General features: G+C 40.1%; 1 protein-coding gene across 2 annotated transcripts in view; it reads right to left on the reverse strand.

The window, feature by feature from the left end:
- Positions 1 to 245: 245 nt before the first annotated feature.
- EPHB1 (EPH receptor B1) overlaps positions 246 to 27,717 on the reverse strand; it is a 585,803-nt gene continuing 558,331 nt past the window's right edge. For both annotated transcript variants that reach the window (XM_042457579.1, XM_042457578.1), the window contains exons 10-16: positions 26,544 to 26,666; positions 22,354 to 22,601; positions 21,353 to 21,568; positions 10,951 to 11,100; positions 3,817 to 4,010; positions 2,038 to 2,193; positions 246 to 1,498 (exon numbers count right to left, since the gene is read on the reverse strand). In XM_042457579.1, coding sequence (XP_042313513.1) covers positions 1,390 to 1,498; positions 2,038 to 2,193; positions 3,817 to 4,010; positions 10,951 to 11,100; positions 21,353 to 21,568; positions 22,354 to 22,601; positions 26,544 to 26,666 — 1,196 coding nt within the window. In that variant the 3' untranslated portion in view covers positions 246 to 1,389. The remainder of the gene's footprint in view (positions 1,499 to 2,037; positions 2,194 to 3,816; positions 4,011 to 10,950; positions 11,101 to 21,352; positions 21,569 to 22,353; positions 22,602 to 26,543; positions 26,667 to 27,717) is intronic.

Here is a 27,717-nt window from a genome sequence, read left to right on the forward strand (position 1 = left end):
CCACATATTCCATTAAGAGAAGATACTACTTCCTTAAAACATTCAGATGTAAATAAAGAGGTGCTAATTTAAGCCATCCAATTTAAAAGAGTAATTGCACTGGTAACAAAATTAACAATAAAATCAAATATAAAAAAAGAAGAGCTGAAAGATAGATTGTTGAAGAAATAATGAGAGACCACTCACAATGAAGGGATGGGGAGATAAGTATGGGTGGGTGGACAAAGGCAATACAGGAACCTACCTCTGATGCCACAAAATCAAAATCAATATATATCAAAATCTTTAGGTCCACACACTGGAACTAAAGATCCAAGAAGCTCCTCTTCTGGTCCCTGGAATGCTGGAGGATTAAGCATTCTTCTGTCCTGTCATCTCTACAGTTGTGCATCCTGTTAACAGTTCTACATGAAACCCTTGTTGCATAGTCCACTCTTCTGCTTCCTTCCTCCTATGAATTCATTTGCTTTCCTTTTCAGTTTCCCAGTACTCATTCCATGCACAGTTGATCTAGACAGAAAGCAAAGGATATCATGTCTATCACCCACCAAATCCCCAATTTCCCTGAAGGTGATGGATTTATTATCCATCAGTCCCACTTTGTTGTTTTTCTGCTATGGACAAGCAGTGAGTGACTCCACAGTTAAGTTGACAACATACAGACGCACACGCACACACTTGCGGGAACACCTTTTTTCTTTTTCTTTTTTCATGAGGATTTTTTTTCCTTTTTGCAAAAAAATGCAAGCAAAAGAAAAAACAAGGTTTTCTATTGAAGGTACAACTCTTCTTCAATATGAAGACATTAACTAGATTGGTCTGGATCCCCCATGCAGTGGTCAGTGAAGTCCTTTGGTAACTGAAGGAACAATGTCTTGATATTCTAGTAGGTAGCTGCAGAGATAGTTGAAGAAAATTCCCCATGGTTTATGAACAAAAAAGGGAACTGGGTGGGCAAGAAGGACTCTTGGAGTAGAGCCAAAGAAGAGAGGGAAAGAAATATGACTGTTGAAGATGGTTGCCCTGGGTTATACCTCTCTCTTCTCCACTGGCCCATTGACTACTGCTCACTGGTGGTGGGATTTAAGTCTCTTTTTCTCCCACATTGGTTTGTCTTCACTAATTTTTTTAAATATATGATTTGTACATATTTATATTTTTTTATATGCTGTTTCCCATGGCATCAGTAAGTGTGCTTCTGTTGGTGAGAAACGGAAGTTGCCACTTAGAAACAAGTCTGGTGTCCTCTGCCTGCAGCTCATAAAAGTTCACTGGCAATCCAACCTCTGCAAACGTCTCACTGTCTTGTCAGCATACCCTCCCCTCCCACATCCAACCCTCATCTGTCCTCTCTTCTTTTCCCCTACTATTGTAAAAAGAGATGAAGTGTCATGCCATTGAAGTTGGTGACTGGCTCATCTGCACTCTCATAGATTGGACACTGTTCAGGATCTTCTTCTGATGTCCAGCTAAGGTCACTCCTATTCTTAGAAGATCTCTGCAAAAAATAAGAGATAGGATCATGGCCATGCATCAATGCCAGCCTTTGTCCCCAGTAATTCCCTTGGTTATCTGGATATGCTGATACATGAAATGGCAAGTTCAAAATACAGCAGCAGGAACTGTTAAGCTGGTAACTTTAAAGATGAACAATCCATATTGATAAAAACAACAATAACAATCTGAAATCTAAGAAAAAATTTCAACATGAATTTTGAAACTTGGTGCTTGCTTAGTAATTTGCCATTATGGCTTTATGATTTTCTATATGTTATTATATGTCGCTAGGTAGATTTTCCAAAATGGCTATAAATGGTCAGGAGTATCTTTGCTTCATTCCCAGATTGTTCAGAATGCTGAAATCTGGACCAGCATTAATAAATACATTGCTGCATTCAGTTGAAAAGTGCCTCCATTCTTGTCTCCAAATCATGGCAGCAGTGGGGGGTGGGATTTCTTCTACACTTCCCACCAATGGGCAATGAATACTTATCAGTATGACAGATACTGAAGTGAGAATAAGAACATGCCACTTACTCTGATGTCATTTGTGCAACTAATTGAAGGGATGTGAATCCTGCAGTCAGAAAACTATCTCTGTACTGGTTCATTTTGATGGCACTGAGCCAATCTTCTACTGAGGTAAAGGCAGTGAAATCTGGGATGGAGCGATCCAAGAGTGGCTGAGAAGGCCTAGAACAAAATACAAAAATTAGACTTCTCACTAACTTCCCTGTTCCTCTGAACTCCTGCAGGACATATTTCAACCTTTCCTATCATCCCATTCAAAGCAATGCAGTCACACCATACAATTAATTATTTTACTTAAAATATTAATCTACACGCTTCATCTGTGGAAGGAATGGGCACCACTGGCCCATGAGCCACATAAAGCCTCCAACAGCTGGTTTTGAACCTCCTGGAGCCTGCAGAAGCCAAACACCACCCTATTTTTCAATTAAAAAGAGCAAACAGAATCCCAACCCTTGGAATTCTCCTGAAAGCCTAAACTGCTTGAAAACACGATATACAGTACAACACTAATCTATGTCTTCTTTTAGATTGTTAGCAAACTATAGATCCTTGCACACTACAGAATTCTTGTCCTGTTTAATTTTTAATTGATATGGCAAAATCCTATAGAATCCTGGGGGTTGTAGTTTGGTGTGGCATTAAAAGTTCTCTAAGAATTCTAAATACCCCCCCCCCCAAAAAAAAAACCCTGCAAACATCAGGATTCCCATAGGATGTTGCCATGGCAGTTAAAGTGGAATCATAACACTGAAATTGTGTAGTGTAAAGGGCCCCTGTTCTGCATTGTTTGATTATGCAGGAGTACAATCCAGGGACTCCATGGTCAACAGAGGCTCCTGCATAGTTACACTGTTTCATGAGTAAATCTGGTAGTCAGAAAAATACCCTGCTCCTGTCTGGGCTTGTACAAGTTTCAACCAACCTCTTTTCCTCTAAGAAGTGTGGAGTGGGGTAGGGTGGCAGTGGCAGTGGCAAAATAGCAGTTTGTGAAGTATTAACGCCTAATGGAAAACAAGGCCAAAGTCATTAAATAATGAATTGCTCACAGCCTTTGCTCCCCTTTGCCTTGTTGTCATCCCAAGCCAAAGGCAAAGAGCAGCAGAGATGCCTGAGCTGTGTGCAATTCATTATTCAGTAAATTAAATGTCTAAAGGAAGAGTTAATTAAAGGTTGCATATGATGATGTAAAACAGAATGAAAACAAATATATTTAAAAAGCTGGGCATTCTACCACTTGAGTCCCTATATTGGAAGAAAGGTGGGATATAAGAAAGTAAAGTAGTAGTAGTAGTAGTAGTAGTAATAATAATAATAATAATAATAATAATAATTCCTCCTGACATTTACTCGATGTTTTTCTTAACTAACATTGCAAATTATCTCAGATTTGTTTCTCAAATGTGAACCTATTCTGTAGAACTTGGTAACATGACCATTTATTTAAAATTATTCATTAGTCAGTCAAGCAATCAATCAGACAAAAAAGAAAGATGATTGATTAGCAATCTAGTTGATAATTGGCTGGCAGCACTATTTGCCATCCCAGATATGGCTTTCAAGATTCCCATATCTCTTTCACAGTGCACAATTATAGTAATTTGGCATTACTTTAATTACCATGGCTCCATATAGTTTGGTGAGGCACCAGGGGTCTCTAGCAGAGAATTCAAAATACCAAATGAAACTACAAACCTCAGGATTCCATGCATTGGAACTATGGTAAAGTGGCCCCAAAGTGCTATAATCAATAAGTGTCACACGGCACAGCAGCTAGAAACTTACACAGTGGTGATGGTAGCCACAGTTTTGAGGCTTGCTGGATTTCGGATCATTTTGTCTAGGGTGTTAACTATTTCAGCAAAGCGTGGTCGGGTGTTGCGGTCTTTCTGCCAGCAATCTAACATAAGCTGATGGAGGGCAGCAGGACAGTCCATGGGAGGAGGGAGCCGGTAGTCTTGCTCAATTGCATTAATTACCTGCAAAAACAAATGTGTGTTTGATATGTTAAAGAGAGAAATATGAATATTGAGGATGGAAAACAATGTAGAAAGTAAACAATTTTTTGATTCCTTTTCTTTTTCCAGGCAACATGGTATTTTGACTTAAAGATAAGCTCCCAGGCCATTGCCTGGATGGGTACAAACTCTTTGGCCATACTCAACAGGAAGAGCTTTTATAATGATTCAGTTTTGGGTTGGTATCTGTTCCACTTCCTCTATGTACAATAGGAATTTTCTTTGAGTCTCTAAAAGGCAAAATGACTAATATGAGGCATAGGAGCTAATATTAACTTGTGGTTCCCATTCCTTCTCAGTTAGTCCTTTTCAATGGGGCCTTGGCCAATTCCATGCCTGAGGTCTAGGGTAATTGCCCTTCTTGCTCCCATCCCCACCCCACTGGGCAACCCATGCTAAATCCAAAACACAAGGAAGGAAGGAAAAGAGCATTTTTTAGTCAAAAGTGTGAAAGGAGGAGCGGAGCATGCACACACAAATTAACAACAGAAATATTTCTGAGACTCTCATATGGTCATATGTGAAATAGGTCTGGTATGTTTTATACTCCTTGATTTGGGCAATGATGTGTGGCATCAGACTTTTCTGCCCCAGCAGAAAAGGCTATCCAGATCTTCTTCTTCATGGCTCCTATTTGCCCTTAGAGGGAAGCTCCAAGCAGTACCAAGGAGGGCTGCTCTCTAGATGTAAACACTAGTTACAACTCCTATTCAGACTACAACAGAGAAAACAGTGGTTATGAGTGGGAGGACTGGCCTGGTGTTGCTTGGCTGCTACTATGTAATAAAGAAAATCCAGCTAAGGGCTTTGTTTTTAACAGTAAAACTTACTCTTTTGTGTTTAATTCAAAGAGATTGGCTACTGATATGCCAAGGGGGAGAGGGGACAGATTTACCTGTCATAGGAGGACAGAGCTTGCTTATGTGAAGCATTTTACTCATTTTCCTGGTGTCATATGCACTATGCTCTTGTAATGATGCTTCAGTAAGAATCTAGTTCTATGTATTAAGCTGCTAAATCAGTGCTCCCCAAATATATTTGAGCTACTGCCCCTTTCCTTTTGGGTAGCAACCCTAGTGCCCCCCCCCCCCCGTGCATATTTTTTGGTATTAGGTCTACTGTTCTCCATGTAGTATGCTGGCTACATGACCACAGAATCGTCTCTTACAATAGTGGTTCCCTTGGCTTAGTAACAGAGATGAGCACCTCCCCCTGCAGTTGGACATGACTTGACGATCTTATTGAGGGAAAACTTTACTTCTTCTACTGAAAATTCAATACAGTCTTCATGCTGCTCCCTTTGCACCCAATCACCTTGGGAGTAGCAACCAAACAGCTGGCTGAGCAATACCCAAGAAGCTTCTTGCTTATGCCAGCCTTGCAGTTAAGGCTGGTGCAGGCAAGAGGCTTATTGGTTGCTGTTTGACTGGTTGTTCAGTTGCTGCTCCCTTTGCACCCTGTCATCCTGGGAGCAGCAACTGAGCAGCTAGCTGAGCAGTAACTGAGAAGCCTCTCACCTGTGCCAGCCTTGAGCAAAGGCCTCTTGGTTGCTGCTCAAGCAGCTGCTCAGTTGCTGCTCTCAGGGTGACCAGGTGCAAGAGAGGAGGGATTCTCAATCCTTCATCAGGGCAGAAGAAGGCACAGCTAGTGTGTGTGTGTACGAGGTTTACAGAGGCCACATGCTCTGGATTGGAGACTGGTGTGAGCTGAAAAGGGAGAGATTTTAACTACAGGAGCCATTCCAAAATAATAACTGATAACCTTTCCAATAATTGATAACCTTTCCAATAATTGAGAACTGATACTCCATCCCTAGATACATCATCATTATTATTATTTATTGTATTTATAACCCAATGTTTAGAAATGCTCTCAGAGCAGAAGACATGTCTTCCCCACGCAGCTTCAAGTGTCCACTCTCCATCAAAAAAAAAATGTTTCTTCTGCTACCTCTTCTCTCAGCCTGTCTGATGAAAGAAAGCAGGAGCAGCAGTCAAACTCCAACCTACCAGCCAAGTCCCAGAAAAGCTCACAAAGCTTAAGGAGGGTCCCAAATTTAAAAATTCCTTTTTGCCACCATTTCTCCCCCGTCACCATATATTCTAACTCTGTGCTCCAGTCTGTCTTTAAATTGTGCCACTCTGAACCACAGAAGCAATGCCCTGTGCCCAAACCTTGCAAGAGTTTCATAACTGCCACTACTAGTAAAAGATGCCAGTAAGGAAGAAAACTCACATGGGCAGGCAAAGGGTGGAAGACACCACTACACAAAATGAATGGCGAGGTTGTGTGGTGGTCTTAAGGAACCCTGAAAACAAGTTTCATGCAACCCTCATCCCTACCATGGTCCTAAAGACTGCTGGTTCCCCTTGTCTTTCCTGCACACCAGTACTTTGACTGAAGGCCCCCATGCCACCCCCTCTTTCCCTCACTGCCCTCTACTGCCCTCTTTCTACTTCACCACCCCCCTGGATCCTTCCACTGCCCTCAGGGGGTGTGCCACCCACTTTGGGAATCACTGTGCTAGATTGTTTGGGAAGTGGTAGACTCTGCTTTGAATTCAACCCATTGGAATTCTGAGCCATTTTTCCTACCCTTGTGCCAATTATGCACACCCCTGTGCCTTCCTTTCTGAAACCAAGCTCCTTTTCAAGTGAAAGCATTCAGCACACCAATACAATGAGTGTGGGAGTAAAGAAAGAGGCATTCCCTGTGCACAAGGAGTAACAGAAACACTCCTGGTTCTGAAAGAAGCAAGCCATTCAGAGGTTAATTTGACTTCAGATGCTTCAAGACAAAGGTAGTCCCTTCCCTGTTACAGCAGCCGCCACTCTCATTATCTCTGCCTATCAAGCTCTAGTGTAGGAGTTCATCAAGTCTCCATGCCCAGCTCATAAACCCTCTGAACATTTTCAAAGGCCTGCCGGATTCCTAGCGTCCAATTACCACCACACTGGCTGGCTTCAATTCTCAATTCTTCTCCCTTCCCTGCCTTTTTCATCTTAGAAACTCTTTCTTGCAGCAGAGGTTCAAGAGGTGAGGTTGGGGAGGGGGAGAGAAACAACAGACTGAGGTTGGCACCTCATAGTTAGCATTTCCAAGCTCAATGTGGACTGCAGCTGGAACCAACTCTAACTGCTCTATCTGAATACTATCAGTAGCTAAAGCTGCAAGACCCTAATATGAATACAAAAAGCTGGCACATAGTTTATTGTGTTCCAGGAACTAAGGAAAAATCATCCAATGGCATTATAATATACTGTTGGCTATGCCTGATAAACGTCCTTCTACATTTTAGCCAGGTATGAGAAAAGTGAAGCTCTCAGGCCACATACAGTCCCCCAAAGCTGTTTTTGTGGCCATCTATTTCTCCAGACTTTCCTTTTTGTACCCCCTCCCCCCAAAATAATTCCATACTCTAGAAGCCTCTACAACCAATACTTTGCCTGTTAGTAAAATTCCAAAGCTTCTCATGTATTGCTATACATTTTTAAAGTACCTGCTTTTCAAAACTATAAGTAGACTTCTAGCTGTTTCTCAGTTTTTACATATTTGTTTCTTGGTATTATTGGAAGCCCATGTAGCCTCCAAAAAGTCTCAGGGGCAAAAAATCAACCCCAGATTCATGCCACTACTCCAGAGCCTATTATAGATGTTCTGTGCAGCCAAATACATGAGAGTAGATGGTTCAGTTCTAAATAGAAAAAAGTGACCCAATAGCCTTAAGACTGCAAAATCATCACACACCCTTTTTGAAAGGTGAACTGAAGAATAATATGACACACATTTATAATGTGCGTTGGCAAAGAACATAAAGTATCCTTCACCTCAGGGCTGGCCCTACCTTGGTTTTGGGGAGTTTTTCGGGCTATGTGGCCATGTTCTAGAAAATTTTCTTCCTGACATTTCGCCAGCATCTGTGGCTGGCATCTTCAGAGAATGCTTTGCCTGGAAAAAGTTGGGTGTATATATACTGTGTGAGCCTGGGAATGCAGGAGTGATTTGCATGTGTATTGTTTTGTGCTGATGGCAGGTCTCAGGCTGGGAGGCTAATGCAAAACAGGATTAATGTCTGCTAATTGGTGATCATTATCTGCTGGGAAAGCCCCTGACTCTGAATGATTTCCCATTTGCATTTGCTGAGTCCTTAATTGGTCTACCAGTCCTATTCCTCAGGACTGGTAGACAAATTTTGTTCACTTTAAAGGTTTCTTCTTTCCAGTTGAAATTATCCAAATCTTTGTGGATTTCAATGGCTTCCCTGTGCATCCTGACATGGTAGTGGTTGGCATGGTCCAGAACTTCAGTGTTTTCAAACAGTATTTTATGTCTAGGATGGTTTGTGGCATGTTCTGCTACTGCTGATTTTTCTGGCTGGCCCAGTCTGCAGTGTCTCTCGTGTTCCTTGATTCTTGTTTGCACGCTGCGTTTGGTGGTCCCTATGTAGGCTTGTCCACAGCTGCATGGTATGTGATAAACTCCTACGGCTGTGAGAGGGTCTTTCTGGTCCTTGGCTGTGCGAAGCATTTGCTGGATTTTCTTCGACAGTTTGTAAAACATTTGCAGGTTATGGTTCCTCACCACTTTAACTATTCTGTCTGTGACTCCTCTGATGTATGGTAAAAATATCTTCCCTTTGGGTGGCTGCTTGTCTTCACTTCTCTGGGTTTTCCTGGGCCTGGCAGCCCTTCTGCTGTCTGAACTGGAATAACCATTAGCCTGTACAGCCTGGTCCAAGTGCTTCAGTTCATCTTCCAAGAAGTGGGGTTCACAGATGCATTTTGCTCGGTCTACCAGTGTTTTGATTGTGTTTCTTTTTTATCCTGGGTGATGTTTGGAGTTCTTGTGCAGGTATCTGTCTGTATGTGTGGATTTTCTGTAAACTGTGTGACCCAAACATTGGTTCTGCCAGCCACAGATGCTGGCGAAATGTCAGGAAGAAAATTTTCTAGAACATGGCCACATAGCCCGAAAAACCCACAAAAAACCATGGATGCCGGCCACGAAAGCCTTCCACTTCACACTGGCCCTACAGTTAAACAAAATCAGACAACTAGCCCAGGAGCACCCTCAGCCATGCCCTCTTTTGGGAAGACAGATCTGCCTTGTACAACATAGCCTGTCTAGCACATCTAAGATCCAATTTGCACTGCAGAAATAATGTAGTTTCACACCACGTTAACTGCCATGGCTCAATGCTATGGAATTCTGGGATTTGTAGTTTTGTGAGATATTTAGCCTTCTTTGTCAGAGATGCTACAACAAAGTACAAATTTCTTAGCATGGACAGTTAAAGTAGTGTCAGACTGTAGTGGTGTCACTAGGGTTGGTGTAACCTGGTGTAATAACTCATGGTGTCACTCCCCTCCCTTTGACTTTCTCCTTCACCACACCATATGGAATCCTTAGTAATTTCTTTTTGTACTACTGTTACTCATAAATAGTAATTTCCGAATGGAATGACAATATTTGTGACATAAACAATTAGCAAAATTAAAATTACATCCTTAAATTATAATATCACATACACAGCCAAAATTTATTTATATGCACATAGTCTCATGTGATTTAAGTTAAAATTTAGTAAGATGTGATTTAAAAAATAAATAAATCAAAAGTAAACAATATTTAAAAATGGAAACATTAAAATTAATTTTTTAAAAAAAACCCTACTGACTATCCTATTTCTTACCAATCAGCCTTGTCCCACTCACACCATCTCTTCAGAATTTTAATGGGACCTGGGTAAACTCCACAGCCCCTTTCTGCCCAAAAGCAGATGTCTGAGGAGCAGTGGTATCATCACCCCTTAGGCTGTCATCTGATACCATCTGCACCTCCCTAGTGATGGCACATCAAACTGTATTATTTTTGTAGTGCAGATCAGATCTAGGTTAGACTGCTGCCCTCAAGTTGCCAGTTTTGAAGGAAAATTAAATGGCCAGTCTGGTTCACTTCCAGCTTGTAAAGTGCAGGTGGCACCAATTTCTCCAATCTGTCTCAAGCCAGCCATGCTTCTTCTCTCCCATAACATGGGAATCTGGCGTTGGATGACAGAAGGTTGAAAACAGATCAAAGCAAGCATTGTTTTCCCCAAGTACCACCCATGTAACACAGGAATGGGGAACTTGCACCCTTGCAGGAGAATAGCTATTGTTCTCACTTCCTGCCATGTTTGACCAGTTTAGATGGAATTGAAAAAAATTGGAAGCCAACTAAATATGAAGGGAAATAGATTCCTTAGCCTAGTTATAGCAGATTTGGGGAGCCTGTGGCCCTCTAGGTGTTGTTAGATTTAATCTCCCATCAACCCCATTCAGCATAGTTAAGGGTCAGTGAGGTTGCAGTCTAACAACATCAAGAGGCTCCTCACATATGATTTAAAGAATTCACTGACATAGGATGTGGCAAGGAAAAGTTAGACAAACTAATTAGAGATCTCTTCAGGATGAATTGAAGAGCTTAGAAAGGTTCTTTTTGGACTGCAACATACATAAACAGTACCTGTTTATAGCCAGCAAGTTTCTGAAAACAGATCTTGATGATATATTGTACAATAGGAGATTCTTACCTTTATAATCTTCTGGTAGACATTCTGGAAGCATTTGAACATGATGCTGAACTAGATGGGCCCACAATCTTTTTCAACAAACATTTTCTATGTACTTAATAAGATCTTTTTTTATGAAAAGAGGACATTTTTTGCTAAAGGAAAAGTTACTCAGAGACTTTGAGTTTGTTAAAGTCCAAGTGGCAAAAGGGCTGGAAAACCATTAAATAATTCCTGTGATGGTGAACATGAACCTGACAAAGTAGCTTTATGAACATGAACCCTCTCTCCCTTCACAAAAAACACTAGAAGATGATTGCTTTTCTCTAATGTAAAGTTCATAAAACTCACATCTTGATTGGACATGTCCCAATAGGGCCTTTCACCAAATGACATCACTTCCCACATGACAATGCCATAACTCCATACATCACTGGCAGAGGTAAATTTTCGATATGCGATGGCCTCTGGGGCTGTCCACCGCACAGGAATCTTCCCACCCTGTTGGAGAAAGAAAGGCATGTGTTAACAGTGAGCCAGTGAATGCAATGATGCTTCCTTGTCTGCTATAAAGCAGGTACATGACATTCTGTATTTACCACAACTTCTTAATATGCCCAAATGAACTCTCTTCATTCTCTATACTACCTTAGTCTGAACCTTCAAAAAGAAGGTAATTCACTTCTCAAATATGTTCGTGGGCAGGATACCTAATATTCAACTGAGAAGAAAACAGAACCATAAGAAAAGTTTGACCCCTTTTCCTCTTTCTTGGTACGGTGGAAGATTTTGAAATTTCATGTACACAATGATTCAACATACTAAGATCCATAGTTTACAATAGAACTGTGCCAAAACTTGGGAAATTAATGAAGTCAGCCGACTCCAAATGTCAAGAGATGGATGTCCAGATCCCACATAAAACTTTGCACTTAATATGCACATTATTTTACACACACTTACGTTTAGCATAATATTTTGGGAAACTGTCATCTAAGGAACTCACTGTTCATGATGTGGTGGCTCCCACGTACATGGAAATGTGTGGACATTGTATTTGTCAAATGCATAGGTTACATTTTTTTATGTTTACATACAACACAGTTCACATATGCAAATAGAACAGTGGGACTATATGAAGCAGGAGACTGCAAAGTCAATGACTCCTAGTTTCTTGAATCATACTATTTGTTGTCCTTTAGGACTATTAGTGTGTAGAAATATGGGCCATTCATCTTCAGTTTTATCTGTCAGAACTGGAAAGTGCAGAAACCCACAAAAGCTTTCAGAGTCATGGCCAAAGCCAAATATCTAGGGCCTTTTCTTCTTCTCCTTATTTCCACTGTCTTTTCCATTGTACTTATTGCACAAGGAATTTAGGGCTGGGATTTCAGTGACTCAGTATTATCACTGCTTTTAAGATAGCGATGGAGAGAAATACACTGAAATCCTATTTTAATGTAAATTTACCTAATTTGCATTTCACAGAGCAATATGCAAATGAAATAAATTATTTTGATATTAACATGTTCTTGAATATCATGATGCAGCTCTCCACACTAACTATAGTATACTAATAAATATATTAATAAAATGATGCACATAAATGTATTATATTTGGTGAAATGCATTACAATGTTTTTTTGTGTATTTTTCAATAATGTTTCACATTTTGGGATCTTTTTCCAAAAATGTCCTTTCTGCAAAACCACTGTGGGTATCTGGTGTAAAACAAATGTTTTTTAAAAGCAAAAACATTGGTTTTGTACAAAATTAGTTTGATAGACAAAACATGAAAGGTGGTGTTGATGGGAAGGAGGGACAGAAAATGTACTGATCTTTCCCCTCTCACTCAAAGTAGTAGTAGCAGCTGACTTTTCCCCCTCTTGCTGGGCTGTTTTGAGGTGTTGATATACCCTGTCTCATCAAGGATGAGAAACATTGAGAGTAAGCTTTATTTCTCTAGTAGATAATACGATTGTCTTGTTCCTGCACATATACATACCTTGATGCGGAAGACACATATAACTCCTGCAAGGGGTATCGGCGGTGAGAAAATTAGCATTCTGACATTTGTTCCAGCTGTGATAGTTAAACATCAACAGTAGCTAAACTAACAAAATATCATTCCCATGAATGCCAATGAACATGCAAGTGTTTTTGAAAGGACAGTGTGTTTCCTACAGAGAATATATAGGTGCTCTCACACTTCCTAGGCCCAAAAGCAGACGTCAAAGGCTGGCAGCAGCAGCTGTTTCCCTGCACCTCTTTGCATATCAAGTAGAAATGATGTCTTTGGGGCTTTATCCTGAGTGACACTGCCTCACCCTTGGCTGTTTTGTATTGTGAAGCACGCAAACTTCCTTTGCTTCAGGCCGCTTCCCCTAAGAAGGATGGCAAGCGAAAGACAAGGAAGTGGGACTGCTCTTGACACAGAGATGACAGCTCATCATCAGACGCTGAGCACACCAAATGAGGAGCAATGTGTATTTTGGCCGCTAATGCTCAAATTATAAAATTCATGTGCTAGGAGACAGCTAATGTGGGCATCCCTTCAGAGCATGACTGCAAAATAGATCTCTGAATAAGCTCAACTGATCATGCTTACTATATTATATATGGAATTAGATTCAATGCCAGGATGATAAGGACCCTATTAAAATACAAGAAACTGAGAATGTACTTGAGATGCCATAATGGTTTCTACAGCCATGGAGATAAATTCTATAGGAATTTTATGAAGCCTGTTCCCCTGGTAGAAATATGGATTCCTACCAGCTTGGTTGGATTCACACTGATGAAACAATTTCAGTTTCCCTGTGCTAAGTGTACTAGTCCAAAAGCTGTTATCAGCAATGATATTGTTGATACTCATTTCAATATAATTGAGCATGCATCCTAGGCAACTAGACACACAAAGGAATGAAAGAGTTAGGAACTTTGAAGGCTGCCTTATGCTGGTTCAAACCTTTGCAATATTTCCATATTTGACAGGCATCAGTTCTTCAGTATTTCAGACAGGACTCTTTCCCTTTTCTATCTGGTAAGCTCTGGTATTCCTTGGTGATTTTCCATCCAAATACCAATCAGACCCAATCCTCATTGAATTCAGATAAAACTGAGTGTGTTGGGGATACTGCATGCATAACAGGTTTGGGGAAGAAAGTGCAGGCTTGAGCAGATCTAGAAGGGGCAAGGGAAAAGGAGAGAGTCTACAAGTCTTTAAAAGTGCTTGAACATTTGCTGTACCTAGGCATTACAACTATCAGGTGGCTCAGTACCTTTGGGGATTACATTTTCCAAAATTTCTCATCCACTGGCTCATACTGGTATGGGGATTGCCAGATTTAAAGTCTGAAGAAGTAACATTTTCCAAGTTGTGGGATAGCCAAGTATTTGTTGTTGTTTTTGCTGGATTACCTCATATTTTAAGGGATAGCCAGGAATATATCAGGTGTCCATAAGTGGGTCTTGCACATACAGAGGATAAGACAAGATGGGTCGTTGTTGTGAGTTTTTGTTGTTACTGCTCCCCTTTAGCCAGTCTTTCTTTAGATTTCCCCCACCACTCCCTTCTCTATCCTTTTCTCTCACTTCCAAACTAAGAAGAAAACTTGTGATGTGAGTTCTGCTACAGATAGAAATCTCTACTCATTTTGTTCTCACACACAAGAATGAAAATAATCGAATATTTGCCTGTTGGGGGGAAAAAATCATGATACTTCCCTCCCATACTTTCAATTATTTGTCACCTTTCAATGGGAGAATGGCAAAATTTTCACTTTTGCAAAATGTAACATTTTGTGCAAAGAAAATCCATTTTGTGAAACTTCAACTCATTTCACTAAGAATGTATTTTAAACTAAAAGTCCTGAAATATGAAAAACAAATGAAAATGAAATTGCCATCTTATTTGATTTTTCATTGAAATTTCCAAAGCACTCAAAATGTACAAAACTTCTCATAACATGTCCAGAAGAGCTGAGACATCCTTTCTTGTTAACCAAGCAGCAGCAAACATTTGTTACATCTGTAGTTCCTGCTGCTTAATTTCCAATAGCAGGGGAAATGGCAATATAGCCCAAAATTGCATTTCTGTTATTTGAACAAGCAAGAGAGGAGAATATCTATGTGTATAGTTGATGTTATAGAAAACTGTTAATTGTATATATGAGAGAAAGAGGAAGGAAAATTGTTGAGATATTGGCAGTCAGGAAGTAAGGGGAAAGCATGCTACAAATAAATTAAATGGATTTTTAAAAGTGAGGTTTGCTTTCTTTAAGTGAATAATAATAAATGTGTTGGGCAAGCAGGTGAATCACACAAATTGAAGAATTTACAGGTATTGATTGCAAAATGGAATTTGTAAATTCCCTAGCCTTTGTTAAAATGTGATTTTAAAAATTAGGAGCAACAGTGTGGAATATTTGTATAAAAACTAGAAAAAAAAATAGATGGTGCACACACAAACACACACACACACACATTCTAGACTCAACTAGGCTCCCTACACAGATAGGCTGAATTTAATTTTATTTGGAGAGGGTGATGATGTGATGATTGACTTGAGTGGGGGTAATTATAAATGAAGGGAAATTGATTTTGGAGTAGAGGTAGGGACATCTAGGGATAAGAAAACTGAATAAAGAAACTGATCTTGGAGATTTGTGGTGGCATGAAAATTAATTTATACTATAGGGGCAATTTTGATGGGGAATAAATTACTTTGCCTTTTGAAAAAATTAAATGAGAGATTTTTTCCCCTTCTTTCTTTCTTTTTCTTTTTTTTTAAAGAATCATACATGAATGACCACATACAAATTCTGTGCCACTTGCCACCCTCTTTTGTCCTCTCCTTTGATGGCCTTTTTCCTCTATTTTGACAATATGGAAGGTGCCTAACCATGCTGTTTTAAGCAACACAGGCAAGAATAAGGGATGGGAAAGCAATCCAAATTTCATTTTGGATTGATTCATCACCTAACTTCCTCTGCAGAATCACAGAGTTGGAAGAGACCACAAGGGCCAACCAGTCCAACCCCCTGCCATGCAGGAACTTACAATCAAAGCCTGACAGATGGCCATCCAGCCTCTGTTTAAAGACCTCTAAAGAAGAAGACTCCACTACACTCTGAGAGTGTGTTCCACTGTCAAACAGCCCTTACTATCAGGAAGTTCCTCCTAATGTTGAGGTGGAGTTTCTTTTCCCATAGCTTGCATCCATTGTTCCAGGTCCTGTTCTCTGAAGCAGCAGAAAACAAGTTTGCTTCCTCCTCAATATGACATCCCTTCAGATATTTAAACAGGGCTATCATATCACCTCTTAACCTTCTCTTCTCCAGTCTAAACATCCTCAGCTCCCTAAGTCGTTCCTCATAGGGCACGATGGTCCCCTCTTCGTCATTCTAAGGGACATAGAAGAATAATTCTTCCCAACTCTCCAGGGAACAAGAAACATATCAGAGCATCAGAGAGGAAGGAAAGAGAAAACTCTTACATCACATCTCCCTCCTTGTGCTACTATTGCCTGCTGTCTCCTATTACAAAGGAAAGGAAGGGAAGGGAAGAGTAAGTTTTGGATGTGAGGTCTGAATGGGAGCACATATGAAGATAGCTGAGAATTGGGTGGCTAACTGTGTGGCTAGGGAGTTCAGATCTCCTTTGATGTGAACATTTCACTATATTTGTAAGTAACAAGTTACAAATTACTTGAAATTAATTACTTTTTTCAATATTAGAGGTATAACTATACCATATTATGGTAATAACTTAATGAAGGATAGCTTCACTTTCTTTGTGTTTAACTGAAACTTCTTATTTCCTTTTTTAATTTGCAGGAGTATAGCCACATAAGGCTATAGGAAGAATATCAGCATGGTTCAAGTTCTAGCACATGTCGACCTTGTGCCTCTGGTCTGCTCTAGCTATTGAGATCACACTGTTCTGAATGTTGAGGTGGATGAGGAAAGGGTATCTTTCTCCAAAAGGCTTATGACATTCAGGTGTTTTTTTTTATTTCCTAAATTAGCTAAGTTACTTTTGAGAGTGAGAGAACAAAAAGCTATTTTTTTTAAATTGCAAGTGTAATAGTAACTTTTTTTTTTTTACTCTGGGGGGGACCTTTTGTTTGTCAAAGGTCACATCCCTTTAGAAGTAATCTGTCAGGGTCACAAGCAGGAAGTATGTAAAGATTAACATACTGATCTACACAATGGCTGGCCCTGCTCCTTTGCTTTCTTTTAACCACCCTCTCCCTCTTTCTCTCTCTCTCCTACTTCCTTCACACTGGCTACCAGGTGGGGGCAGCTTTTTCTGATCACTTCTGAAATTAGGAGGAAGGCTGTAGCTTGATTTCTTAAGACTGATGACTTATGCAATACTCCTATCTGTCTAATTTGAGGACAAAATATCACAATTTATCCTTAAACTTTTTCTTATTCATTGCAAGGATTTATATCCTGCCTTTTTCTAACATGGGTCTATGAGACATCTGAGACCTGGGACATCTTCTCCACTAAAGAATCTATTCAGTGAGGAAAGGTCATGGAAAGTCTGGCAAATAAGACTGAGGCCTGTTACAGACAGCCAAAATAAAGCTGCTTCGAGTCACAGTGGAGGTATGGTGTTTCAATGATGCATGCGTCCTAAGAGTCCAGAAGCCACACCAAAGCCATGCTCCAGTCCTTAGGGCAGGAGCCGTGGCTTTGGTGCAACTTCTGGACTCTTAGGACGCATGCATCATTGAAACACCATACCTCCACTGTGACTCGAAGCAGCTTTATTTTGGCTGTCTGTAACAGGCCTGAGTGTGCCTGAGTATGTTCATCCACGCCCAGTTATTCCCAACACATAGCCCAGTTTTACCTTGTGACAACTTATTGGATGGGTGAGAACTATCATGTCAATTGACAAAATTATGGAAACAAGGACCAGAAATGAGCACCAGCCACAGCACATGAACTATTACAAAACAATGAACTTATTTTGCAACTAAATGATTCATACCATAATTAAAACTAATGCGGAAGGGAAGAGTAATGCAGACAAACTTAGACTTTGCCTGAGGAAATAGCTTTCTCTAGCTTTCGGGGGCTTTTCAAAGACAGATGACAAAATATTGTTCTTTGAAATAAAAATGAATAAGTAATGTAGAAAGGAAATATTTACTCAAATATTTGTTTTCTCTTACCTTTCCCCAGAACACAGCTACAGTAAAACTGCTGTGGGAAGCAGTGATGTAATTTCAGGCAGTCTATCAATTCCCAGCTGCTGGGAAGGCCATTTGTGGCATAAATTATCTATAAAAATACAGACGAGAAAATCTGCTTTTTCTCTCCAGAGATGTGAGAGGCCACTTCATGGACAATCCAGGCAGCTTGCACTGGGCAGTTTAAACTCACATTGATTTATTTAAATGGGCTTCAACAGGCAGCCTGGAGAAGGAGGAGAGCTCCCAGTTGAGCTACGGATGGCTGATTCAAGAATCTTTCTGCTCAGATTCTCAGTTGGTGTAAAGTGACATTGCACCAGTAACTTGCAAGGGCACCTGCTCCACTGACTCACTTCTGTAGGCAACTGACTCTCTGGGACCAGTGAAATTTATACCAGCTTATAACAAGTCAGACTTTGCTCAGTTTTCTGGCTTGCTGTTTCAACTGTTCCCATTGATTCTGCTGCAAGTAGTGTCAGTTCTGTGATTCAATTTGAGTCTATCCAATGCCAAGAAGAAATGCCACAGTTAAGTGCCTACCTACAGGACTTTTCCTATATATTACATCAGCCAGTTAAAAAGATGTCTTGCAGTTCATCTGGAAGCACAATAGATGAAAGAATTTATGTGCTAAGCTGAGAACACAGTTCTAGAACAAGTACCATGCTTTCAGTCTCAACTTCTCAATAGTGCAAAAAGGGCACACATGGCATTATTTCCCACATAATGTATAAAGCAGTCCCTCCCAGCAAAATGCTACCTCTGGTAGAATATTCACAAAAGCCAGGATAGTTGAATGGTTAAATCCTAACTGTTGGAGTATTGGAATAAGACTGAGGAAATCTGGGTTCCACTTTTCACCCTACCATGAAGCTTACAAGGAGACCTGTGACCATTTACCATCTCTCACCTTAACATACCTCAGAGAGTTTTTCCAAAGAGAAAATGGAAGGAGGAAACTCACCACTTTGGTCCTCATAGGAAAAATTGAATCCCAGAGTATTATAGTGCCAGAAGGGGACTTGTGGGTTATCTCTTGCCCATTCCTCTTGCTCAGTGCAAGATATAAGTGTAGCAAATAAATAAAGGCTGGATTCAGGGATAAAATACAATAGCATGATGTCATAGATTGGAGAGAAAATATCTTAGTGAGGGAAGACTTGGTGCAAGAAGTAGCCTAGCTGTTCATGCTCTTTAAAGTGAGAGACAGGCAGATAGAGAGACTGGTTAGATGTATCTTCAATATATAAAATCAAAAGTGCATAGATTCTAGACTCTAGAGTAAGGAACAGTGAGTGGGAAAAGTGTCACTGGGTACAGAAAATGAAGAGAATCTGTTTCTGTCCAGGCATTACTTACCAGCTGCATATCTCCAATTAATTTTCTACATTAAGGGGAAACCCTAGCCAGACTGTCTTCCCTGTTTTCTTTGACATATATGTAGCCTGGCTTAGTGGGAGATAAAAGCACATCTGGAGGGGGAAAATCCTGGTGTTGAGGGTCTGATGGGTTCACTCACCAATCTATGTTTTATGACATCATATGGCATGCTGGGTCCAGTTGTTTGGAAGCTGGATGATTTAAAAATGAACCAAGATATATCAGGAATAAATAGGGGGTCTAGGACAGGGAGACAGATTTAAAATTAAATATTTGCTGGGGAGGTGGGGGATGGACACAACTTAGTGCTGGAATGAGCTTGCTGGGAAAGTGGTAGAAATTGGAGAGTTTTAAAACAGCAAGAAAAAAAACGAGGCACTAAACAAGATGCTTTATGTATGAGAACAGGCTAACACAGAGCCAACAAAGTGATCCAATGACTTTTTTCAACTCTATTTTCTGTCATTCTACCAAAATAAATCAAGCACAGTGAGAGTTACTGACAAGTGCCCAAACCTGCAGATGATCAGAAGCTGTTGGTAATCAGTAGTTGCTATACTTGGGGATATTAGCCATGGCTTTCTAAGTCTAAGCAGGCCAGCAGTAGAAGTCATTTGAGTCAAGCATGAATATGGAGCCTGAAAAGTCTTGTAAGATTGCAAATAATGCTGAAGCCACTGTGACTTGACGTAGTCTCTTGCCAAGAAATGTGTTCCAAAAGAGAGAGAGAGAGAGAGAGAACTGTGAAATCCTGCTGCACTGTTTCAACTCTGATCAAGTGTTCAGAACTCTGTTTGTCAGACTTTTCCCATGGAGGAAGCAATGACCCCTTTCAGTAAAGAGCCAAGAATCCACTCTCTGAACCAGGCAAAATCTCTGCACACACATACTGGCAGCCTTACCTTGCTGTGCAACTGGAAATTTAATCTGCATTCCAAGAGAAGAACTCAGACTTAACAAGCTGTTGGCAACCTAAGATCTTACAGAAGAAGCTGTGTGGTAGGTACCTCAGCAACAACATAAGCTTCAGAAAGAACAGATTTCCTGTGTCTTTGCAAATTTCATTTTTAGCTGAATGGTTGTGAGGGGGCTGCTGTGCCAAGCCTATCACAAGTCCTAATGATAAGTACTAGTTTGTTGTTCCCTTGGATTTGCCATCTGCTACAATCACCTGTTTGTTTATAGCAACAGTTTAGTTCCCAGACCCTTACAGCAGACACTTATTATCTACATCCATTTTCATCTATTGTCTTGTCTATTTGAACCAAGATTGTCTCTTGCAATATGTTTACCATTGGATGTTGGCCCTCATTACTGCCATCTCACTATTAGCAACCCACAGATTATGAATGTACTAAAGATGTTAAATTACATATTCAGGTTAGATCATTTTGCATTAAAATCACTGGAACAAGAAGGCAACTGTACTACCATAATACAGTGTGCCCGCGCCACACGCAGCCTTGAGCATACGCGCTCAAGCCGCGGCGCGCACGCGGGGCAGAAGGGGCGGCACGTCCCATTCAATTGAATGGGCACGCGCACCGTTGCGCCCCGCACCGCCGCGCACGAGCCCCATTGTTTCCAATGGGGCTCGAGCATAGGCGGAATTTGCCTTATGCGGAGGGATCCGGAACGGATCCCTGCGTAAGGCGAGGACGCACTGTACTCATTACTGCTTGACAACTAACTGCTGAAAAATGTATCCTTCCTAGCTCCACAGGAAACAACCAGGATATGAATACTTCCCAGTATCAGTTTTGTTGAGTTTCTCTGACTCCTAGCTGGATTTTCTTCCCATACTCATTTCATATCAGATTGAGTTTTCTTCTTGCACTGAAATTCACACATTTGCAAAACTTTTTTCTAATTTGTACATTTATTTTGCACAATTTACTTAATTCAGACAGCTATTTCCTGTTGAATAAAACATATGTTACAGTATATATTTTTCCTCAATTGTGCTCATTTTAAACATTTACATTTTAAAATATGCTCATAATTTTGTACATACTTTCATTCTGTAAGCCTTGGAAAAATGTGAATGCTTGAGGCAAGGTGTACATTTTCTTATAACAAGTTTCAGAATGTGTGAAAATGCTACTTTCATTGAGACTGTCAAGTCCAATGACATTTCTTTCATCCCTAGAAACAGGTACTTACCAAAGAGCTGGTATAAGTTGGGTCTGAGGTGTCATCTTGCAAGTAGCGCGAGAGGCCAAAGTCAGACACTTTGCAGACTAGGTTGCTGTTGACAAGTATGTTCCTGGCTGCAAGATCCCGGTGGACATAATTCATTTCTGCAAGGTACTTCATACCAGCTGCAATCCCTCGTAGCATCCCCACCAACTGGATGACTGTAAACTGTCCATCGTTTTGCTGTATTAGTGAAATGTAAGTGACAGAATTTCTCAGTTATTTAGAGTTAACCTAGAGTCCTTGCTGGGAGCAAGAGCCCATAATGAAAGCCTAAGGGGGAAAAGAGCTCTTTGGACAGAGGAGAAGATTGATATTTGGGAAATTGAGTCTGAAGGCATTGTGGGAGAAAGGAGAGCTCATAGACAATTGCTAAAGAAAAGGATTAGAACAAGTTGTGAAATAGGAAACTGAGGGAGAAGGGGGGGGGCAGAAAACAGAAACCAATGAAGGGAATCTTCATTTTAAAAAGAACCATTACCTAATTGTAAAAGAAGCTGTATAATGATGATAGCAGAAGCCTGGAAGAAAATGGCCAGAATTCTACATGCACTATTTAGCTATGTAAGCAGCTTAGTCACATAGCTATGTAATGTCTCCTGCACTGATCCCGCCCTCATCCTTACTTACTGGCCAACAGATGCCGCACATAAGAGGGATCTGTTCTTTTGTCAATTGGGAAGCAGAAGAGTAGTGCTTCCATGCAGCAACATGAGCAATCTCTGGTGCAAGGGGGAATTGTGATAGTGATCTGGCTTCTGGATGTCACAGCAGAGAATATTTGCCATGTGGGTGTGTGTGTGTGTGTGACATGACTCTCTTGAATTGATTCATCTCTTATTAAAGGTTTGCATGTGCAGGCCCAAGCTCATACTATAAGTGCTGAACCCATTAAATGGTTCCATTCTATTGTCACATAAAACATAAAGAAATAAGTAAGTAAGCAAGCAAAAGATAACTGCACTTACCCGCAAAAAAGAATCCAGGGCTCCATTTTCCATAAATTCTGTGATAATCATGACTGGCCGGCTTTTGGTGACCACCCCCTCTAGTCGAATAATGTTTGGATGGTCAAACTGACCCATGATGCTGGCCTCACTCAAGAAATCCCGCCTCTGCTTCTCAGAGTATCCAGCCTTTAATGTCTTAATAGCCACATAGATTTCTCTCTTGCCAGGCAGTTTCAGGCGCCCTTTATAGACTTCGCCAAACTCTCCTATAATGGAACAATTATTATTTACAACTAACTGTGCATAATCTTGTACTAAGAACTACCCAGCAGCTTCTCCTGGGTGGCTCTGTCCTATGATATTCCAAAGCTTTCTGTTAAAAGTCAGTGGCAGGATGATGCAGGTCTAAAAAAAACAGCTGTACATAAAGTGCAGTCACAGAGCTCTTGCACCTTTGATGATTGTGTAAATGAGGAAGATTTTCCTAGATCTAGCTTTTCTCACAGCAAAATGACATGACAAGCTGTAGTTTCTAAAATTCTCTCTCCTTCACAGCTATGAAAGATCCAGAAATCTAATCAGTTAGCTCCTCTGTACCCTGTTACAAATACTGCCTGCTTTTACTTCCAAGCTGTTCCATTGACTGACACCTATATCAACAGACAACTTTATATATTTATTTTTTTAAAAAAAATCACAGTAATTCATTTACATCTGCTCTGTGACCTATTGTATTTTACTCAATCAGTAGTTAATTCAATAGCAATATGTTTTATGTTAAAATCTGTTTTGTTTAAGACAAATGTCAAAATGGTAAGGGCAATGGAACAGACTGCTCTGGGAGGTAGTGGTCTCTCCTTCACTGGAGGTATTTAAGGGAGGCTGGATGACCATCTGTCAGGAATGTTGCTGTTGTATCCTGAATTGCCAAGAACATAATAACAGCCCTGCTGGATCAGAACAAAGACTTATCAATCTAATCCAGCATTCTGATCATGGAGTGGTCAACCAGATGCCTTTGAGAAGCCCACAAGCAGGACAAGAAAGCAACTCATGTTCCTCAAGAACTAGTACTGAAAGCCCTGCTCCCTCTGCTCCCTGAAGTAATACATAGTCATCATGATTTGTAACCATTGGTAGTCTTATCTGCCATGATGCTGCTGAATGCCCTTCCAAACCTGTCTAGATCAGTACCCATCACTACATTGTGTGATAGTGAATTCTGCGTTTTAACTATGTGCCGCATGAAGAAGTACTGACTTGTGTCTGTCTGAATTTCCCACCATTCTGCTTCAGTGGATTAGTCAATTTCTAGCATTATGAAAGAGAGCGAAGAATGCCTCCCTGTCCACTTTCTCTGTATCATATATAATCTTGTACAGATGTTAGGTGCTTTATTTCCAAGCAAAACAATACCAAAAGTTGTAACTTTTCCTCATATGAGAATTGCTTCAGACCCTTGATTGCCCTTTTCTGCATCTTTTTGAGCTCTACAGGATCCTTTTAAGATGCAGTATGCAGTAAGATCTTGTAGCACCTTTGATACTAACTAAAAGAAAGAAGTTGCCAGCATGAGCTTTTGTACTACTTCTTCATGGAAGTAGACTGAAGTCTACGAAAGCTCATGCTGGCAACTTCTTTCTTTGAGTTAGTCTCAAAGGTGCTACAAGATCTCTCTGCATACTGATTCTACAGATTAACACACCATATCTTTGAATTCTACCACTTTTAAGATGCGGAGACTGGAACTGTACAGTGTATTGCTAGGGACAGAGGTTATACCATGGGTTTATATAAGGACAGTATAATATTTGTAGCTTTATATTTTATTCTTTTTCTAATGGTGTCAGAAGCTTAGTAGTAATTAATTGTATTTGTAATTAATTCATTCCTTGAACTGCACAGATATAACTGCATTATAATGGTAACTTAATGAGGGCTAACAACACTCTTTGTAGTGTAACTTTTATATTTATATGGGTGTGGCAGAAGGAGTTTTGTGTGGTTTGACTGCTGATTCAAACTTTTCCTCATGGCACTGCCTGCAGATCTTTCAAGTAATGAAAGTCACTATTTTAGTAACTGAGTAATTGCAAGTAAAGTTTCACTTTTTAAAATTCTAATAAAATCAGGGCTATTAACACTGTGATGTTAAGTTATATGTACATAAGATATATGTACAGGAAAGACAAGGATAAATTTAACTGCCACCATTAATTAAAAAGGTTTTTAAAATAAAACTTTAAAAAAATAAAAATAAAAAGGATAGAAAATACTGAAGGGTGGGGTTGTTTTTAGCAGCTGTTACACCAAAGCAGATAAAAAAGTTATATAATAGAAACAGAATGACAGAGTGAGTTTGTGGTTTGAGCTCTCCCTTTCCCCAAATCTTTATGTTCCACCATCTTCTTTCAAAAAATTGAAAGAGTTATAATAGGATAATGAAAGCATTTGATAGAGGGAGCAAAAAGGCTGAAAGAGAGAGAATTAAGGTCACTTCCAAACAAAAGCTCCTACAGCAAGCACAATTCCAATTCAGGAAGCATTTAAAAGAAGAATCTATTCCCAGTTTGGTACACTGACTCTGTTCTGATTGCTTTGCCAACCAGGCTGATGGTACTAGTCCATTTGGACTGGTAGTGATGAGAATACAAAACTGCTTGCAGGTGTTAAGCCTGCCAGTCTAGAAGAGATGATGCTCACCGACAGCTTCATCTAGAAGAACATTTAGAGGGGAAAGGAGCAAATTGAAGCAATGAAGGCAAAAAGAAGCAATGGATGTAAACAGTGGACAACCATGGATGATAAGCTGTCAATTGCAAGAAGCTTAAAAAGGGAGGGGAGAGACTACAGAGTAAAAACAAATAAAAGCAGATGGGCTTAGACACACTGGAGATATGAACATGATAGGTCAGCAAACAAATTTCATCTAAACTAAGTTTAGGGAATCTCTGGCCTTTCAGATGTTTTTGAATAGCAAATCCCACATATTCAGCCCAAACAGAAAAGGGATTATGAATGCTCCAATCCAAAATATCTGGAGGGCCAAAAGCTCCACATCTCAGATACAAATCCACATGAGTCTGATTCTAGGTCCTATGGTAATGGGTGTAACAGGGAAGGGAGTATGGTCTAAATAATTTCATGTCCAATTTATGATAGACTAAGGAGTGAGGACATTGTTAGGAAGAATGCCAGATCATTCCTGCCCCACCAGAAATATGTTTTGTGATCTCAGTTAAGACTTTAGACTCAGGATTAGTTATAGTATAACTGAGAAGTAATCCTAAATGGCTACTCTTTATGTATAGCTGGAAAACACTTAGGAAGTCTAGGGGTATTATAGAAAAAATTGGTAGATCAATCTTTTCATGGTGAAGCAGATATAAAATATTTTTCTTCAATTGACAACAGTATCTCCCTTTGATATGTACAACAGACTCTGGGATGCCTGGTCCACTGTAATCCCATATGTTGCTACTATTACTTCATTCCTGCTCATGTTCTTGAAGCTGGGGAGGGGAAAAGAAAGACGTACCTCCTCTGTCTGCCAGTAAACTCTACTCACTGAATCATTTTGATGCTGCACAGTGGGCAACCAGCCACATGGGTTTCTCCAGGAGCTAAGAGGGTTGCCCCTCCTCCTTCAAGTAGGCAAATATCTAATTAATATGATGACCCTTGGGATGTTCTCCCAGCTGACACAGGACTCCATCATAAAAGAACAAAGCCAATGATTTGCATAAAATAAAAACACTGAGCTAATAAATGATATGATTCCACATTCATTTTATGCAAGCTACTGGTTTTAGTTATCTGGAGTGTTTCTTTTTTAAATGAAGGGTTGGCCAGGATACCCATCCTACCTCAAAATTAGTTAACAGCTTGAAGAGGGTAACAATCCTGTTACAGCAGATAGCAAAATGCCAGAAACTAGGGAGCTATTGCCCTACCTCTTTGTTGTTAATTAAAATTAGGGAACACAACAATGTATTAAAGTCAGTCAGTTAATTAACCACTGTCTCTTAAATCACAGAAGATTCAACTAAGTGCCAGTCCATCATTAATTGAGTGGGATGTGCTGGAGCACCCACAGTACAGGGGAGAAGGAAGGAAGGCAGGAAGGAAGGAAGGCAGGAAGGAAGGAAGGAAGGAAGGGTGGCAGAGGACTGGCACTGAACACCTATCCAATGGGGGAAAAGTCACACCTGCTCCAATGACTTCTTCAATCTTCACGAAAGACACATCAATTTCCTTGGCAAACTCACGAACAGCTTCATTGGGATCCTCATATGTAAAAGGGTCAATGTAGATCTTCATTCCTGGGGAACCTTCTCAGTTTAGAGAAGATCAGGACAAAAAGAGGGAAAGAGAGAAAAATCATATTCATCTCTGGGAAGAGGGATTAACAACATGTCTCCTCAAATCCTTCTTCCTTTCCTATCTTCACAATTACCTTTTTCTTCTTAACGCTCACATTCCATTTTCTATTTCTCCTGCTATATTGTTCGTCACTTCCCCTAAATTATCTTTTTTCCCCTGCATTCTCCTTGAAATGTAGAACATATTAGTTATAACTGGCAGATTGGGAGCAGGCCATAGGTTACATCCAGACAGTGGGTGCACACTTGTTATTTATTGAAGTCGTACCAAATCTATTTGCAGGCAAAGTCAAGGAAAAAACTGCAGGTAGAGATCAATATTTATCAATGTGACACCTTTTCTACACCAGGTTGATTGCAAGGGTTATGCCAGGTGGTTGTGGTAAAGCAGTAAATGCAGAGCAACAATAACAGAGAAAGAGGAACAGCAGCAAGCAGGAAGGGGGGAAATGAATAAGGAGGAGGAGGGGGGGGGAAGAGTAAAGACAGAAGGAAATCACTCTGGGAAAAGCTGACTTAAAAATAAAGAAACAGAACAAAAGCAAAGGGGAAAAAAGATTCAGTCAGAGTAACAGAAGATCATTGTGGTGCCCTTCCAAAAGAGGAGGCGTATACAGACCAATGAAAGCTTTAAGAGAGAAGAGAAAGGTGTTTTTCAGCTCTTTGACATTCTAGGAGTTTTCCAGCTGATTCAGACTGACCAGCTCTGCAACTTGGAGTTAAGTGCCTCTTTAAATGTCCTCCTTCATTTGGCCAATGTACAATCAAACCAAAAGAGTCAAGTTTTGAACCCAAACTAGTTTTCTGTTTTTATGGTAAAGATGGTGGAAGGTTTATGATGCTTCTGTTCATGCATAATTTAAGTCATTTTTATTTACTCTATATACCTTTGATAGTTTTGTGGCTGCTTCTAAAATGACAGAATGCAGCAATTACAAACAAGTGAACATCCTAATGATCAAATACAGCTTCCACAATAAATATTCTCTAAGTTTGCTTT

The sequence above is a fragment of the Sceloporus undulatus genome, chromosome 3 (genome assembly GCF_019175285.1).
Source record: "Sceloporus undulatus isolate JIND9_A2432 ecotype Alabama chromosome 3, SceUnd_v1.1, whole genome shotgun sequence".
Lineage (NCBI taxonomy): Eukaryota > Metazoa > Chordata > Lepidosauria > Squamata > Phrynosomatidae > Sceloporus > Sceloporus undulatus.